The 17133-nt window shown below is 55.0% G+C and overlaps 4 protein-coding genes and 1 non-coding gene across 5 annotated transcripts; 4 read left to right on the top strand and 1 right to left on the bottom strand.

The window, feature by feature from the left end:
- Nucleotides 1-4446: 4446 nt before the first annotated feature.
- Nucleotides 4447-4794, top strand: P884DRAFT_276759 (uncharacterized protein; the record flags this gene model as incomplete). Its single annotated transcript, XM_069442996.1, has 2 exons — nucleotides 4447-4590; nucleotides 4630-4794. The coding sequence occupies 2 exons, from the start codon at nucleotides 4447-4449 to the stop codon at nucleotides 4792-4794; spliced, it is 309 nt and encodes a 102-aa protein (XP_069298372.1).
- Nucleotides 4795-8036: 3242 nt separating this feature from the next.
- On the top strand, nucleotides 8037-10136 carry P884DRAFT_276758 (general substrate transporter; the record flags this gene model as incomplete). Its single annotated transcript, XM_069442995.1, has 5 exons — nucleotides 8037-8347; nucleotides 8505-9199; nucleotides 9385-9460; nucleotides 9539-9806; nucleotides 9888-10136. The coding sequence occupies 5 exons, from the start codon at nucleotides 8037-8039 to the stop codon at nucleotides 10134-10136; spliced, it is 1599 nt and encodes a 532-aa protein (XP_069298371.1).
- A 436-nt stretch (nucleotides 10137-10572) lies between these two features.
- On the bottom strand, nucleotides 10573-10656 carry P884DRAFT_t63. Its single transcript has one exon. It is a non-coding gene; the product is annotated as a tRNA-Arg (tRNA).
- Nucleotides 10657-11821: 1165 nt separating this feature from the next.
- Nucleotides 11822-12936, top strand: P884DRAFT_276757 (uncharacterized protein; the record flags this gene model as incomplete). The annotated part of the gene is made up of 4 exons (XM_069442994.1): nucleotides 11822-11885; nucleotides 11976-12517; nucleotides 12674-12785; nucleotides 12830-12936. 4 exons carry the CDS (start codon nucleotides 11822-11824, stop codon nucleotides 12934-12936), a joined length of 825 nt encoding a protein of 274 aa, XP_069298370.1.
- A 386-nt stretch (nucleotides 12937-13322) lies between these two features.
- On the top strand, nucleotides 13323-15325 carry P884DRAFT_323134 (glycoside hydrolase family 27 protein; the record flags this gene model as incomplete). The annotated part of the gene is made up of 8 exons (XM_069445437.1): nucleotides 13323-13365; nucleotides 13729-13773; nucleotides 13867-13961; nucleotides 14027-14083; nucleotides 14238-14319; nucleotides 14355-14440; nucleotides 14544-15249; nucleotides 15288-15325. The coding sequence occupies 8 exons, from the start codon at nucleotides 13323-13325 to the stop codon at nucleotides 15323-15325; spliced, it is 1152 nt and encodes a 383-aa protein (XP_069298369.1).
- Between the last annotated feature and the right edge of the window lie 1808 nt (nucleotides 15326-17133).

Raw genomic sequence — 17133 nt, 5'->3', positions numbered from 1 at the left:
GGCCAGAGAGCCAAGGCCTTGGGATGGGGAATCTACTGCGTACCTCCACAGAAATGTTGTATTGTCTCGAAAGTACGGATGTAGTCTTGTCCCACAAGGAGCGCCTTCAAGGGTTCTGGATCGCTGCTTGTCGTCCGGAATGGCAAGATCCGCAAATCTCAATAAAAAAAAAAGTAATGTTGGTACGGAGAGTACAGATCTTTCGACACGGCGCCGGAGGGGAGATGGCGGTGTTTATTAGCCGGGCTTAGCGTTGTCGAGGCACATCACACCAGTAGCCCAGAGAGTCGTACCAGAGATGATGAGGTTTAGTTTTTAGGCTTGGTGCTGGCGCCCCCGGCGCCCGACCCGCGCAGTCGTCTCTGCACCGCTGCAGGCTGGCAGGTGCGACATGGGGCCACATCCTGCTTGGTTCTTGGTTGGTGGCGAGCTGGCAGTCGCACAGTCCCCGTCTGTCAGACAAATGACTACAGCGCCCGCAATCCTTTCAGTGAAGGCAAGCATGACACGTGTACCCAGACCAGAATCACGGAGCATAAAATGGATGCCCCGAAAACCTGCAGTTGTCGTTATCTTATCACTATCGGATTTTTGGGGGGCGATCTGCTTGGACAAACAACTAGTTAGTTTAGTCGCCCCACCATTTCAGGGCGCGAGGCAGGCAGGGCCCGTCAAACAACTGACACCGCCCAACCCGCCTGACATTGGTGGGGTCCCAAGATCGGTCGTGGGAGCTTGACGCAAGCCCCGCCATGCTGCCAGGCCTTGGCGAAGGCGTCGAGGCGCCGATGCCGATGGCCGTTGGCGGCCGCGGCGGCGTGGAAGCTGCAAGAAAGCCTTTGCTGACTGATCCGGCGCTTGGCCACAGCTCCTCCCAAGTTGGTCGAGAAGTCTGCGAATAACCTTGAAATCATAGAATGCCTCGACTTCAATAATTCCAGCTGTTAACCGAGGCGATTTTTCCGCGACAGGACTGCGATCATAGTGTAGCTAGTCCCTCGTTCTCCCCCTCCCTCCCCTCCCCTCCTCCTTTGTTCATCTCCCCGTTTGTATTTCTCCCCGAGTCTGACGTCAACACACACTTGTGAATCTCGCTCCACCGCCAGCACCCAGATCATATCGAGACCAACAATAACAACAACAACAGAACTGGCCGATCAAGAGATGACCGATCACCCCGAGCAGATCAGATGGTCGGCTTCGTTCCGCGTTGCGCACCCTGCGCTCGCCGCAGGCAAGGATTTGCGCGGAGACAAGATCCTTTTGCCGCAGTCGGCCCTCGAGCAGCTTCTCGCAGCGTCGACCACAACCGGTCCTTCAACATCACACGCCTTTACAGCGTTCGATCCTTTCAACCCGTACTCGGTCGCCGACGCGAGACGAGAGCGTTCCCAATTCCGCGACACCTACCAACAACTACCCCATCCGCTCATGTTTCAGCTGGTCAACCAGAAGAACGGAAATACCGTCTATGCCGGGATACGCGAGTTCTCGTCGAGCGAAGGAGAGGTCGCTCTCAGCCCACATCTTCTCGAGGCGCTGGGGATACAACAATCCGATTTTCCAGACGCCTCGCAAGGCGAGAATGGGTTGGTGGACCTTACCACAAGCGATGACGCCGGGCAATCCGACAATGACCGACCACAGATTATTACCGTGAGAGCGAAGCAGCTGCCCAAGGGTACATATGTGCGCCTGCGACCTTTGGAGGCCGGCTACGACCCTGACGACTGGAAGGCTCTCTTGGAGAGGCAGCTCCGCAAGGATTTTACGACCTTGACACGGGGCTCCATGCTGTCAATCCACGGGGTAAAAGGGGAGGAATTCCGGTTTTTGGCAGACAAGCTGCAACCCGAAGGAGACGGTATCTGCGTGGTTGATATCGACCTCGAGGTGGACATTGAGCCCCTCAACGAAGAGCAGGCGAGGGAGACACTCCGGAGGATCGCCGCCAAAGCACAACGCGCACCGGGAACCGCAGCAGGGAGCTCGACTGGGCATGTAATTGATATTTGGAAGGACGTCGAGGGCCAAGTCCTCCCTGGAGAGTATGTCGATTACGAGCTGCCCTCCTGGGACAGGACTCGTGCCATCGCCATCGAATTATCGATACAGGATGACCGCGAGGTTGACCTCTACGTGACCCCCAAGACCAACCGGCAACGCGCGGTACCGCGGGACAGCGAGCACATATTTGGCGATTTCTCCTCGCCAAAGGATGGGTTGAAGCAGATCCGGATCCAGCCGACGAATGCGGAGCTGGATGGCGCCGAGAGTCTCTTGATCTCCGTTCACGGATTCTCCTTGCCGGGAACAGGCCGTGCAAGTGAGCCGCCACGCCGGTACACCCTTCGCGCAAGGGTGGCTGACATGAACGGCTCTGCGGCTCCTCCGGTAGATGCTCCTGCCTCGCCCGCCGCAACCGCGGACGAGGAGCAGTGCAAGAACTGCTTGCAAATGATCCCGAAGCGGACCATGGTGCTTCATGAGAACTTCTGCCTTAGGAACAACGTCGTTTGCCCGCAGTGTCGGAATGTCTTCCAGAAGCGGTCCGAGGAGTGGGCGAACCACTGGCATTGCCCCACGCACGCGGACGCGTATGGCTCCACGGCCGAAAGCAAGGCCAAACACGACTACATACAACACGCCCAACACACTTGTCCCCGGTGCGGGCCCTCGACGCCCTTTACGTTCCCCTCCCTCCCCGAGCTCGCCCGCCACCGGACGACCGTCTGCCCGGGGAAGCTCATCCTCTGCCAGTTCTGTCGCCTGGAGGTGCCCCAGGAAGGCGACCCGCTCGATCCGTCCTCGGAAGCCGAGACGGTCATCTCCGGCCTGACGGCCCACGAGCGCGCCGACGGCGCGCGCACCACCGATTGCCACCTCTGCGGCGCCATCATCCGGCTGCGGGACATGGCCGCGCACGCGGCCAACCACGAGCTGGACAAGGCGACGCGGCCCAAGCCGGCCGTCTGCCGCAACGGCCTCTGCGGCCGGACGCTGCACGGCATCGGCCCCCGCGGCCAGATCAACGGCGGCACGCGCATGGGCCAGGGCCCCGGGAACGACCTGGGCCTGTGCAGCCTGTGCTTCGCCCCGCTGTACGTCAACATGCACGACCCGGAGGGCAAGGCGCTGCGGCGGCGCATCGAGAGGCGCTACCTCACGCAGCTCATGACCGGGTGCGGCAAGAAGTGGTGCGCCAACGAGTGGTGCAAGACGGGGCGGGCCAACCAGGGCCTGGAGAAGCTCGGCAGCAGCGCGGCCGCCGCGTTGCCCCTGGTCAAGCCGCTGCTGGAGCAGATCGGCGACCGCGGAAAGCCGGTGTACTTTTGCGTCGACGAGGCCTCGCAGCGGAGGAGGAAGACGGCGGAGATGCTGGCTGCCGAGGGCGTGTGGGAGCTGGAGTGGTGCATCGCGGCGATGGAAGCCGAGGGAGGGAATCTAGCCAAGGCGAGAGGGTGGTTGGCCGATTGGGCGCCTTCCAAGGTAGCTCGAAGGTGACGATGGCATGTTGTGTGCATTCTTTTTTTTTTTTTCCAATGGGTTTTGACGTTAAGAGGAACAGGGAGTCGGCATATCTGTTTGTTACAAGGGGGGAAAGGACACCAAGGTAGGGATGGCTAGAGGATGGGAAAGTTGGCTTATACCCCCCCCCCCCCCGGGGGGCATCATAGACAAAGAGACGTTGGCGTAATCGGAGACTATGCATCCCAGCATATATACACTCGACCTCTTGAGGTTGGCTTGCCGTGAAACTAAAGCAAATAAATGATAAATCTCCCTTGACCTGGCTTTGTCCTCCAAGGTCTTACACCCGGAAAGCTGTTCATCCTTGAGTGCTTGCTTCTGTTCAGCGTTCAAGGTAAGTCCTGCCCACAAGCCCCAAGGTATTTACTTCTCTCCCTTCCCGATGGCATGAGAATGGCCTGATGTCATGCCAGCAGGCAAACCCATGACGTCCCCCACGCACGACGTCAAGAAGGCGGAATGCTGGCATGACAGACCCCCTGCTTTGGTCGTAAACCCAGATATCTTCACCACTTACCTCTCCACATATCCGCCATGCATGACACTGGGTACTCCACCGAGGACGGGGGAAACGCGATGAAGGAAGAGAGAGCGGAAGGGAGAATTTTGGGGGGGGGGGGGGGAGAAGAGGGACGACCAGGTTTCAGACGCTAGCCACCAATCGCTGTACAATACCACCGGTCCCGTGTCACGCAACGTGTTGTTGTTGTTGTTGTTGGGTCGGACATTTTCGGCGTTGTAAGTTGTCGGTCGCAGTGTTTTCCGCGCCGCGCCGTAATGATGCCGATAAGCTTCAGCCCGGGAACCCCTGTACAATCAGGGGTCAAAAATCCCGGACCACCCCACCCACTTAAACGCGTTTCGCGACACCTACGCGTATCCTACCTTTTCTTCTACATCCTACAATTCAACAAGATGGCCCTCAATCTACACGATTTTATACGCAAATTGATGGCAAACCACCAGCCAAACCAGGAATTAAGCCTATATATTCGAATGGTTATTTATAGTCTTATAGCGACTAGCCAAAGCGAGCGATCCCTGGTAACCCTCTTCGGCGTATCCTGACATGCCATCCACCACGTAATTAAACTATAGAAATCTTACTACACTTTTAAGTCCCGACCTCGAAGTGGCCGTCTAGAGGTTCTTTCGCGTTTAGAAAAACGGTATATCCTTTTGATGGTTAAGAAAAACCGACGTATAGCACAGAAGGCTCTGATCAACGTGATTAGGAAGAGAGTATTACCTTTAACTATCTGACAATACCTCCGAGCCTATTATCTACGGAAATGGCGTACCAAAAGGAGGATTCCCTTGTTAAAGGAGGTAGCGAAAGATCGGTATAACTTTATATACGATTAGCTTAGAAAAACGGATAAACTAATATAGGTAAGTCCAATATAATATACTTATTCTATTAGATCTTTCTAATGATCTTAGACTATCTTTTCTAATAAGTGTTCCTATTAGAATAACACTTTAAATCCGATTACCTAGGTATTCCGTTTTTCTTCTAAGAAGTATAACTACCGATTTATCAACTTGAAGAACTATATATAGGCAAATATTACTATTATAATATAGGAGGTAATATAGGTAGGTGGTTAGAGTGAGCTTATCATTATAGAGAGGGATCTAAGTACTCTATACTATGGCTATATAGCCTAATCATACCAGAGGGCTCTAGAAGAGGGCCTTCTACCTTATTATAATAAGACCTGGCATTTTTGATAGGATAACACTCCTATCTATATATCCGAATCGACCAAATAGTAGCTCCTGGCGCGGAAGATTTCCTAGATTAAATAGCCCGTATATAGCCCTAATTTAAACCCTATTAAACATATATAGGTAGCTCTTAAACGGAGGCTATATACGATATTCCCAGATCTATAGAATTTGAGGCAGAACAGGGTAGATATTAAAGAGTTTACCAAGTGCCTACGGGAGGCGTGGTAGGCTATTAAGCAGGGGCTAATTGATAGGCTAATCTAGGGAATGCTACGTCGGCTGACCGTAGTCAAAAAAGCTAGGGGGTGGTATACAAAATATTAAAGCTTAGAACCAGGGCTACTATCTAATGTAAATAGTTTTTCTATATAATTTGTGGTTGTTGAGATATCCTGTATTAAAGTCTGGTGGTAAAAATGTAGGTGGCTAGGAAATGTGGGGGCGGTCCCGGACTTGTGACCACTTACTGTATGTAATCCGTATATACCGCCGAGAAATACGACCAACTAAAGTATTCGCGTTCCCTTCGGTCCGCACTCCCTTGGACAGATCATAACCAGTGTTAGAGGGGAGGAACCACACAAGAAGAAGGGAGGGCCGGACGAGATAAACCGCCCACCCCCAGCATCTCGCAGCAGTGTGCTGCCAACGCCGTAACACGTCTTTCCTACTCCTGCTCCTGCTGCTGCTGCTGCTGCTGCTGCTGCTTACCAGCCCGTACCACGGGCCCACCACGACCTTCGCCCTTGCCGCTCGAGAACCTTCCCGCGAGCGTCGGCATCATCGAGGACACGCCGGCCCAGGGAACGATCAACGGCAACCCGACGGGCAACCCGACGCTCGGCCTGCCCGAGATCCCCGTCACCGCGACCCTGTTCTCGGGCGTCCCGGGCCCTTCGGCCTGCTGCGGCAGCGTCGTGTTCCGCCTGGCGTTGGAAGAGCCGCCGGCGACGGCGGAAGAAGAAGAAGAAGAAGAGTGCTACGACCTGCCGCGGGCGGCCGGGTGCGGGACCTTCTCGGCCAGCAAGGAGGCCGGGTGAATGCGAGGCTGTTCTCGGAGCGCCGGTGTCGCATGTGCGTCAACACGGCGGTGTTTGTTCCGGAGGAGAGGGCGGTCGGCGGACTCTGGCGGAGCATGGGGGGGGGCGGTGTGGAGTGCCCTCCCCCGGATCCGACGCAGCCTGGGACTAGTGTACATGTACCCCTCCGCTGGTGGGGGAGCTCCTCAGGCGGCCCACCCACCTAGTGTACTGTAATAGTACAGTACACTAGGGAGGCCCGGGGACACAAGCGGTTAGCTGGTCGATGTTCCCGGCAGGTAGACCTTGGTTCTCATTTCTTTTTCCTCTCTCTTCGCCCCTGTTGCTTTTTTGCTTGTCCCCTCCTGCTCGGTCGTCGTTACCCCCCATCCGCCGCTCTTAGGGGCTGGACACCCGGGACTGGAGGGTCCAAAAAGTGGCGTAGGTTGTTTGCTGGGTGCGACTGCGACATCGAACGAAGCCGTGTCGCCCCGGTTTAGCTTCCATCGCCCGATACGGAGTACCGACCGGGTCTCGCGCTTAATAGGAGAAACGGCAAAATGTAAATAACTATAACTACCACTCTGGACATTTTCAACTAGTTTTCTACGCGCCCTTGCATGCATCGGAAATTGACCGCTATCTGTCTCGGTCAGGCCGTCCGGCCAGGAAAACGGAATTACTCGCGCGGATGCTAGTGAGCGATGGCCTCGCTCATCATCGGTAGTGTACGGAGTAAGCCGCGGTGCCAAGTTTGGGTGTAGTGTATTGCACCGAGTCGATAGTGCTGCATTGTTGGCTTTGTTCGGCAGTGGAGAACTTGGAAGGTTCTTTCAGACACAAAAGCGAAAGCGAGCCTGGGGGTAGGATATTGCTGTGATTGGCTCCTTGCTGCCGTTTGGCTTTCGGTCTCGCAACAGACCATTTCAGGACTCCGCCATCCCAACGTGGGAGGTCGGCCGCATGAAGTTGCGCTGATTGGACCCCCAGCAGCTTGGTAGGGCGGGAAATTTCGCGTAACAAAAAACGGAACCAGGTCATCCTGAATTCCGGTGCACCTTCCCTTGTGGGTGTGTGGGTATGTGGATGTGTGGGTGTGTGGGTGTGTGCTTGTGAGTTTGTGTGTGCAGATTAACTAGTTACAAGTAAAAAAGGTACCTTGCTGCAGAGGGAGAGACCCCAGAATGCATCGGAACCGCATGCACCCGGAGCAGGTTATGCACGACTTGTGCAAGAGCGGATTTCGGGCCTTCTAGGTGACGCCGATTGCCGGCCATGCCAACGTATGTGCGGTTCATGGATGCGGGAGGTAGCGTCAGGATAAATCACGGGCATTCGCAGGGCTTTTTCGCAAAATAGTAATAGAAAAACAAGATGTAAAAAGAAACGAGAACAGAACAACGGAGTACACTAGTGTACATACGGTACATGGGTTGCCGGGTGCAGGTATCCGGGGCTTGGCCTCGGGTGGCGCCGTCGACCGGACCGCTGTTTTGTTCTGTCAGGGGTCGGTTGATGGAATGTTCCTCCTCGCTTTCCATGCTGCCAAGCCCGAGGAAGCATGGTTGGGCCGGGGGCTCGGGGAGTTGTTCGCTCTCCGCGCCGAGGCTATAAATGTAGTGTACGGATTACACTACAAATATGCATACTAGAAAAGGGCTTTTGCACCTCGCGCCGCGCCTCGGGAGCATCTGATCTTCCCGCAGCCAAGAAAGCCGCTCCCAGATCCCTGGAGTCCCCCAGCCCACCGCCATGGCTGACCCCTCAACGACGCCGACGGCAGGCACCGAGAGCGCCAAGCCGTCCGATCTCGACCTGGAGAAGGGCGCCTACGAGCCCAACTCGGACACGGAAGCGGCCACCGTGCTGCCCGAGTCCGACTCGGCCGCCGCCAGAGGCGACAGCGACGGCGCCGGCGAGAAAGGAGGGGCGGACTCGGAGCAGGACAAGGACCCCAATATCGTCACGTGGGATGGTCCCGACGATCCCATGAACCCGATGAACTGGACCATGCGCAAGAAATGGACCAACATTGCCGTGATGGCCATCTTGACCATCATCACGTAAGTTTTTGTTCGTGTTGCCATGGTGTCAACATCCCTTCGTACTCCCATTCACATCTACACCTACACCAGACTCTCTCTTTTTTTTTTTTCTCCCTTAAGGGAGGAGGAGGCACGATGGCGCTGACCGAACGACCCCGCTGCCCCCCTTGTTCAGACCCCTTGGCTCGTCCATGTTCGCCCCCGGCATCCCGCGGATTCTCAACGAGTTCCACGAGACGTCGAGCATCACGGCGACCTTCATCATGACCATCTACATCCTCGGCTTCGCCTTCGGGCCCCTGGTCATCGCCCCGCTGAGCGAGATGTACGGCCGCTCGCTGCTCTACAACGTCGGCAACCTGCTCTTCACCATCTTCACCGTCTGCACGGCCCTGAGCAAGAACATCGGCATGCTCATGGCCTTCCGCTTCCTCATGGGCGTCGCCGGGTCCGTCCCCATCACCATCGGCAGCGGTAGCATCGCCGACATGATGCCCGTCGAGATGCGCGGGAGGGCCATGGCCGCCTGGGCCCTGGGCCCCCTGCTCGGCCCCTGCATCGGCCCCGTTGCCGGAGGCTACCTGATCCGCGCCGCCGGCTGGCGCTGGGTCTACTGGCTCATCGCCATCCTCGCCGGCGTCATCACCGTCTTCACCTTCTTCACCATCAAGGAGTCCTACGCGCCCGTCATCCTGGAGCGCAAGGCCGAGCGCCTGCGCAAGCAGACGGGCAACCCGCACCTGCGTAGCGCCCTCGCCGGCAATTTCGCCTCCCCCGCCGAGAAGCTCAAGGACGCCATCGTCCGGCCCCTGAAGTTGCTGTGCTTCACCCCCATTGTCACACTCATGTCCCTCTACGTCGCCGTCACTTGTGAGTTTTTTTTTTTTTTTTTTTTTTTTTTTTTTTTTTTTTTTTTTTTTTTTTTTTTTTTTTTTTTTTTTTTTTTTTGGTTCTTTTTGGAACCTCGACCCTGGTCCACCGGCCACCGGCCCTGTGCCGCCTAGCAATGGCATTCCTAGAGAGAATAATCCCCCGACTGACAAGAGTGAAAACAGACGGCATCCTGTATCTTCTATTCTCCACTTTCAGCATCGTGTTCCCTACCTACTACGGCTTTGGAGAGGGAGAGAGGTATGTTGCTGTCCCCCGCTCTAGTCAGACGGGCCCCCCCCCCAAAGAGTTTGTTTTGTCGCTAACCCCGAGATATAGCGGTCTCGTCTTCATTCCCTCCGCCATCGGCATGGCCCTGGGTATCAACGTCTTTGGCTCCCTCTCTGACCGGTTGGTCAAGAACAACCTCAGCGACGGACAGCGCCACCGCCCGGAGATCAGGCTCACTCCCTTCTTTACCCTGCCCGCCGGCCTCGCCATCCCCTCGGGACTGTTCATCTACGGCTGGACGATCCAGAACCACGTCCACTGGATTGTTCCCATGGTCGGCGTGGTTGTCTTTGCCTTTGGCCTCATGGGTGTCATGGTACGTTCTCTTTCGTCGTCATTTTTGCGGCGAGCAAAACAGGGCGTATGGATGGAAATCCGGGGCTAACTTCCAAACTAGATGTGCATCCAAAACTACCTCCTCGATGTCTATCCTCGGGCAGCCGCGTCAGTCACGGCCGCTCTGGCCGTCCTCCGCTCCCTAGCCGGCGCCCTCCTCCCGCTCTGCGCCATCGACATGTACACAGAGCTCAAGATGGGCTGGGGCAACTCGTTGCTCGGCTTTATCTCCCTTGGTCTCGTGCCAATCCCGCTGCTCTTCTACATTTTTGGGGCGCGGCTTGTTAAAAAGTTTCAGGTTGACTTGTGATCTCTCTCTCTCGCTGTGTGTGTGTGTGTTATGCGTCATGTTCTTGCATAGCCATTCGGAGTTGGGGGGCTTGGGAATACGCGGGGTTTTCAGCATGGGATACCAATAGACATGTTAGACATGTTGGACATGTTGCTATAATGGAATGATATTGGGTTGAAAGGGCAAATCTCCGGGCGCTCCCTTTCTCTGTTCTGTTTCCTCTCCCCAAGCTAAACAGCCTGCTTGCCGCACCGGGTTGAAATTAGAACCCGAGAACCCAAGATCCCGGATGGAAGGTGTAGGCCATCTCTGATACAGCACATTGTAGCCAAGGATTGCTATGTCGGGAGAATGCAAAAGGAGCAAGTAATTCACAAGAACAAATCGCAAGGCCCTGGCTCGCTTACTTGTTGCATAACACTTCAGAGAAAGTGGGAAAAAAGAAAGCTAAGGTCGATCGGAATGGGACTCGAACCCACAACCTCAGTCTGATTCTCCCGTGTAGGAGGACCACACGCTACCATTGCGCCATCCGACCTGGCGTTGGGTACCGCACTCGACAATGGGATCCAAAGCGTCTTGGCACGCCCACCAAATCTATTACCAACTTCATTTAACTCACCGCCGATTGCTTTGCATACAAACTACAGGTGTCCCAGCCATAAGCCGCATCCTGTCAGTACACCGCAGTCAAGGGTTGTTCCTCCAGCAGACAGAAGAATAAATAGCGGTCAATAAGAACAAATAGCCATATATGTCAGCCCCTAATTTCAGATTTGCTCGATGTAGAGCATTGAACGCCCGAAAGTCCGGCAGGGTTGAGGTAGTGCGCGCAGTGGGAAATGATGATAGAGGGGAGGTAGCATACATCGACTTGATCCAACTTGGGAAAGAGCAAGCCCCTTGGGTGCAGCTGGGTCTAAAATCGGGGCCTGAGTGTCTGGGACCGAGCTCTTTCTCTCGGGCATTTTTCTCTTTCCCCTCTCTCTTTCCGAAACCAACTATCGACCATACCGGCTGCATGGTCGGTTTCGTACTTGACCTCAGTACACAACTAATACCGGAAGAACCAAGTAGCCGTCGTCTTCATAGATAAGGCAAATGCCAAAGTATTGTGTTTTGCTTTGTTGATTGTAACGGTGCAAAGGTACCTAATTACCTGATTTCCCATTCTACTCTTGGCGATGTTTCTCTCAGCAACATTTAATAATTAACAACAACTTCTCTACCCATAATATGACGTTTTCCTTTCACTCTCTAAAAGGCACTACCAACCATACTTATTACAGGGCCTTGTTACATAGGTCTGCTCAGCAGCAGACAAAAGCGCTGCCATGATTGAACTCTTTGAAGCAAACATTGTCATAACATCAGCTTCTTTGTCCATCCGATAACATCGAGAACAAAAAGCGATTTCTTCAACATATAAAAACACAAGGTCTTAGTTAGAATATCGTCATATGGCTACCCCTGATACTTGATCTGCTTAGCAGAAGCTAAGCTGTACTTAGGCTAACGCACAACCACATCGCTGCTTGGTTCTCACTCATGAGTCTCTTCTAGAGTCCCGGAGAAAATACCGGCCGCCAAGTGGTTGTGCGCTGCACCACCTCGTCCAGTAACTCTGCTTCAGACTCAAAGGGAGAGCGAAAAAAAAAAGAAGAAAGAAAGAAAGGAGTCATTCAACGTTGCGTGGAGGGGACATGCCCGAGTACCGCACCGGGCAGGGCCGTCATATGGCGGCACGTCTATTTGATCGCATCCAGGGTCTGTACCAGTCTCTGACTCGACAGCAAGAGGTAGTTGCCCACCAGGAAGAGGCTGTACAGACACTACAAGAAGCGAATGTCTTTGTAGACGTGGAACGGCTCACCGGCATTAGCATGGAGGAGGAGACGCGCCAGCTACAAACCACTTGTGGCATCTTGGATGATCTGAACACTCGCCTCTGCGAAGCTATTGACCTCTGGAGCAAAGTGTCATTTGATGACGGCAGCTGCGAGGAGCTAACTCAAACTCAAGCTTCCGTGGCGCAATCGCCGAGTCCGAACCCACCCGCCGAAGAGCTTAAAGAACTCCTCAGACGGCCAAAATGCCAACACTTCACTCCACCCAGCCTCGGCGATCCTGCGGTAGGTACCCAGAGCCGCTACCAAACGCAGTGGAAGAACTGGACCAAAGCGCCAGCGATACAAGACCCCGCCAGTTTGATCCTGTCCCGACCGACGCGGTGGTGGATGGAAGAGCGGAGCCATTATGCCCTGTGCCAACCTTCCGAGCAAGCCCAGCTCGAGAGCTCTGCGGACGCGGTCCGATTTCACCGGGCTTATAATCACGCCACACTGCCCGTGGTCGCACTACCTGCGCCGGTGCAGTATTACCAGTCGTCTGCTCGAGAGGTGAGCCAAGCCGCGTATTACCCATACGACCCGTCTGCCCTCACGCCTCCGCCTCTTCAGGGAGATCAACTAAGCGAACTGTCATACGGCAGGAGAGCGCGGGAGGACTCGATTGACTTTTGGCTCGATGATGATTATGATCCTGACTTTTGGCAGAAGAACCTCCGACCCGGGAATATCTGGACCGACCCTCCCCGCCGCCCCGTGCCTGACGACGACCCAGTATCGCCCCGGGCAGTTCCAGCGAGCTGGAGCGCTCTTTCAGGGGGTTAATTCTTCCTATGAGGTCACTGCGGCACCTGCAGCTGAAAGGATGTTTTCGGCCTAGGGACCCATGTCCATTCCCGTACTCTCCCGAAACGAAGGGGGAATACTTTCAATGCTCAAAGGTGAGTAACATTGTGGAATTAGGTAGGTAGGTAGCTTTGGAATTCACTAACTGCCAGCTCCGGTATCGAAGAGACGACAAATGCGTAAAAGACCACCAGAACGTACTGTATAATTAAAGATTCTAGGAGACTTACATTGTCTTTGAAAGCGATGCGAACTAATTCCCGCATTCTCCATGTCCAGGTACGTTGTAGTGATGTGACAGTCACTGCTATGACGCGAGGAATATGATCGAGAGTCACTTCTAGTTTCTTGTTCACTGTTCCCCTTTGTCGCTCGGTACGACATTGTTTAGGCATATGTTCCTTTGTTCCCCCCCCATATCTAAGTCCTTTGGGTCCCGACCTGCCAGTTGTCGAGTCAAAAAATGGCACAAGCATGAGCGAACAAGGGACCCAGATGTGATGTGTGTGTGATGGGCGGTCAGCTGAGCAAAAAGCACATCATCAAGACTGAGAGTTGAGAACAATACGTCACTGATCTGAGCCTTGTGGATTCGTCGGCGTGTTGAATTCAATCCATTGTCGACATAAGTAAATCTCCGCTGAAGCCCATCAAGGCCGTCTCTGGACTGGCGGACTGATCCGACAACTGATCCTTTCTTGCCCAAGAGTTCGGAATGAGACCCTCTGCAGCCGATTTACAAACCATTATCACAGACTTTAATATGTCTTTCAATACCAATTATTAACTATTCCCCCCTCTTCACCCCTTTCAGGCCGAGTCAACTGAACTTCTCCCAATCGTTCTGGAAAATGACGGCAACAACAATAAAATCACAACCAGCCCTTGGGCTCCTTCTCTATGCAACTGCACCGCAGCTATAAATAATGGAGTAGGAAAGCTCCCCGCCCTCGGGTTCAACAGTACGTCTGCCTATGACGCTTTCTCTATCGAGTCCCTGCCGCTACCCATCCTGTACACACGTGCATACCGACGTTGGTTGACGGGATGAACAGCTTGGAACCTGTACCAGTGTAATTACACCGCCGACGTCTTGCTGGAGCAGGCCCAGGCAATAGTTGATCGCGGCCTTTTGAAGGCCCGATACAATGTGCATTCGCTGAGAGAACAAGCAGTCGAAATGATGACTCGAGAGATAACATGGAGGCTGCTCAGTGCTTTATGCTTGACGACTGCTACTCCTTGAAGGAGAGGGACGAGAATGGCAGGATTGTCGAAGATAACTGACTGAAAGCCAGTTCGTATGGGGCTGTGAGCCTCTTGTTTCACCTCTCTCTTTTCCTTCATGTTTCCCCCCTTCCCTCCACTCGTAAGAGACCTGACACATGACCTGATCAATTGATTGACATATTTAGACCCGGAAAAGTTCCCGAATGGCATGAAGAACTTCACCGAATCGCTGGCCAAGCTGGGCTTCCGGGCGGGAATCTACAGCGACGCGGGCTACCGTACGTGCGGAGGCTATCCGGGCTCGTACGGGAAGACCTCGAGACGTTTGCCGAGTGGGGGTTCGAGTATCTCAAGTACGACAATTCCTACATCCCCTTCGACAACGTGACACAGGAGAACGTGTACGGGCGGTACGAGCGGATGGCGGGGGGCGATCCGGGCGCGGGCCGAGGAGACGGACTCGGCGCCGGTGCAGCTGGCCCTCTGCGAATGAGGATGGCAGCAGCCGTGGCGGTGGGCGGGGCGACTGGGCCAGTCGTGGCGGATCGGGGGCGACATCCGGCCGTGGTGGTCGGCGCTGTCGACCATCATCAACCAGGCGAGCTTCATCGCGGGCGTGACGGGCTTCTACGGGCGCAACGACCTCGACATGCTCGAGGTGGGCAACACGGGCATCGGGACGCCGCCGGGCAACCTCAGCTACGACGAGGCAAAGTCGCACTTCACCGCCTGGGCGCTCCTCAAGTCGCCGCTGCTGATCGGCTCCGATGTGGCCTCCGCCTCCCGCGAGACCATCGAGATCCTCGGCAACGAGGACATCCTCCGCATCAACCAGGACCCCCACGTCCGCGAGGCCGTCGCTCCGTTCCGCTGGGGCCACAACGCCGACTATACCTGGGACCCGGACCACCCGGCCGAGTACTGGACGGGGAACTCGTCGTACAGCGTCGTCTTCATGGTCCTCAACACTCTCGACGAGCCCCGCCACATGTCGTTCAACCTGACCGAGAGCTGGGCCATCCGGGCCGGGCGGCTCTACTCGGTCTACGACCTGTGGACGCACACCGATAACGGGACGGCCTACCGCAACATCTCGCTCGCCCTGCCCCCGCACAACGTGGCTGCGCTGCTGCTGAACGGCGCCGGCCCGGAGCCCGAGGCTGCCGAGCCGTACTGCGCCGTGTGGTGGCAGTGCTCGTATCCGAATGGTACGTTGGCTGGTTTTTCTGCTCCTAATTAATAGTAGTCATAGTCGTCGACGATGACGACGGATGGCACGGCTGAGACTGACAGCATGACCCAGGCACATACTACAGTAACTAGGGAACCGGGCGAGCCAAAAAAGAGAGAAAAAAACGAGAAAGGAAACTGCTTCTTGAGAAGCCCTACCTTCCCGTTGACACAACGACCTAAAAATGATTGTATGCTTTTGAACAACAAAAGGAGCACAACCCAGAGTGAAGCGTTGACACTTCCATAAGACCTATCCAGGGCCTGACTTGGGACCTCATAGTGCACGTATGGTTCCTAATCAAGGTGATCGCATGTTCCCACCTCCCCCCCACCCAAACGAGCAGTCATGCGGGTGCGAGGCCAGCCGGGTGAGGAGGATCTGGTCCCCAAAGAGCCAGGAGTTACCATTGATTTGTTGGAGCGACTGGTTGAGAGTAACGTCGAGGTGCATTGTCCGTTTCGGACAGTGGATGAAGCAAAACCTAGATATTCAAAGTGCGGTAGCTGCACCAGAGCAGCTACCATTGACGACAGAGAAATGCCTTTGGTGAACAACATGGGCCCTTTGTTTGGGGTAACGTTAATTGATTAGTCGTAGGACGATCAGCCGTTCCCCTCCTCTCCGCCCCTCCTCTTGAAAAAGTAAGCCTTCAACATCTTCGCGGCGAGTGAAGGCCGAAGGCGATCGGCCAGGTTGGTACTCTTGGAGATGGCGTGGCGCCACGCCACGCCGCGCCATCAAAGCTCGGCGAGGAAGGAGCCGAGTTCACATGATGCCGTGCCCGCTGTGCTCGCCCCTTGTGCAAGGATAGATCGGCGGGCCACCCGTCCTCCGTTCTTTTAAATTATTGAGTGACCACCCGGTGACTCTACACTACCACCCAAGGGTATGGGATCACAGGCCACGGCGGCCACCGCTCTTCTCTTCTCTTCGAATTCGCCCCATTCCAGAACCGGACTTTTTGTTTGGTGTGTGTGCACGAAACCTTGCGTGCCTGCCACAGCAGGAAAGAAGCGCTCCACTCGCGTCGCCGAACCTTCCTCGGCCCGCTTTTCCCGTCCCATGGGAAGTCCCGTCTCCGCAAGCTCTCGAGTGCCCCGCCTTGCCCCCTTTGGCCACGCCGCAAGCCGGCGACATCGGCCAGGTTGCCCTGCCCTGCGTTCACGTTTGCCATAAAACGTCAAATATACAATCGTGCACCCATCTCTTGCCTGATATCTTAATTCAAACCTAGATCCGATTAATTAACCATTCTTGCTTTCTTTGTCCCGTTTTTTTCCTCTTTACTGCCTTTTGCACACTTCCAACCGCCTCGCTTTGATTTGAGGGCCGGGAGAGGCTGAGGCGCACTACTTCGTACGTTACTCCGTTACTCACTGCCTGGCGTAGTGGAATACATTACGGAGTACCTCCTACTCAAGTAGACTCCAAAATACATGTATAATATTTGTTGGGAAGAGAAGTCGATCTCGAACGTCTTTGCAAGTCCCACGTGGGCTGAGAGGTGGGGTAACTATCACTAAACCGTCTCAACTCACCGCTTGGCCTCTGCACCCCTTGCCTCCAACGAAATGGAGTCTGTGTTGACCGCTTGTTTAGAGGGAGCCTCTCAAGTCAGAGATCCGGACGAAACCGGGGAACAGCCATCGCGTTAGGAAAGCGTTTCTGCAGATTCCTGGGTTTCGTTCGCAAGTTCGGGTTCAAGGTGGTACGGATTACTACGTGTAGAGGAGCCCAAAGGGAATGTGCTCTTCTACTCGTCAACCCCACTCGAGCTAGGTCCATACCCAAGTTGATAATTAGCTCCCCGAGGAAACTACTACGTAAGAGACCTACCTTAGCCAAGGAGGGGAAGGCA

This window comes from Thermothelomyces heterothallicus (assembly GCF_042370625.1).
Source record: "Thermothelomyces heterothallicus CBS 202.75 unplaced genomic scaffold P884_scaffold_8, whole genome shotgun sequence".
Taxonomy (NCBI): Eukaryota; Fungi; Ascomycota; class Sordariomycetes; order Sordariales; family Chaetomiaceae; genus Thermothelomyces; species Thermothelomyces heterothallicus.
The sequence above is the reverse complement of the archived record's forward strand: the minus strand, read 5'-3'. Positions and strand labels throughout refer to the sequence as shown.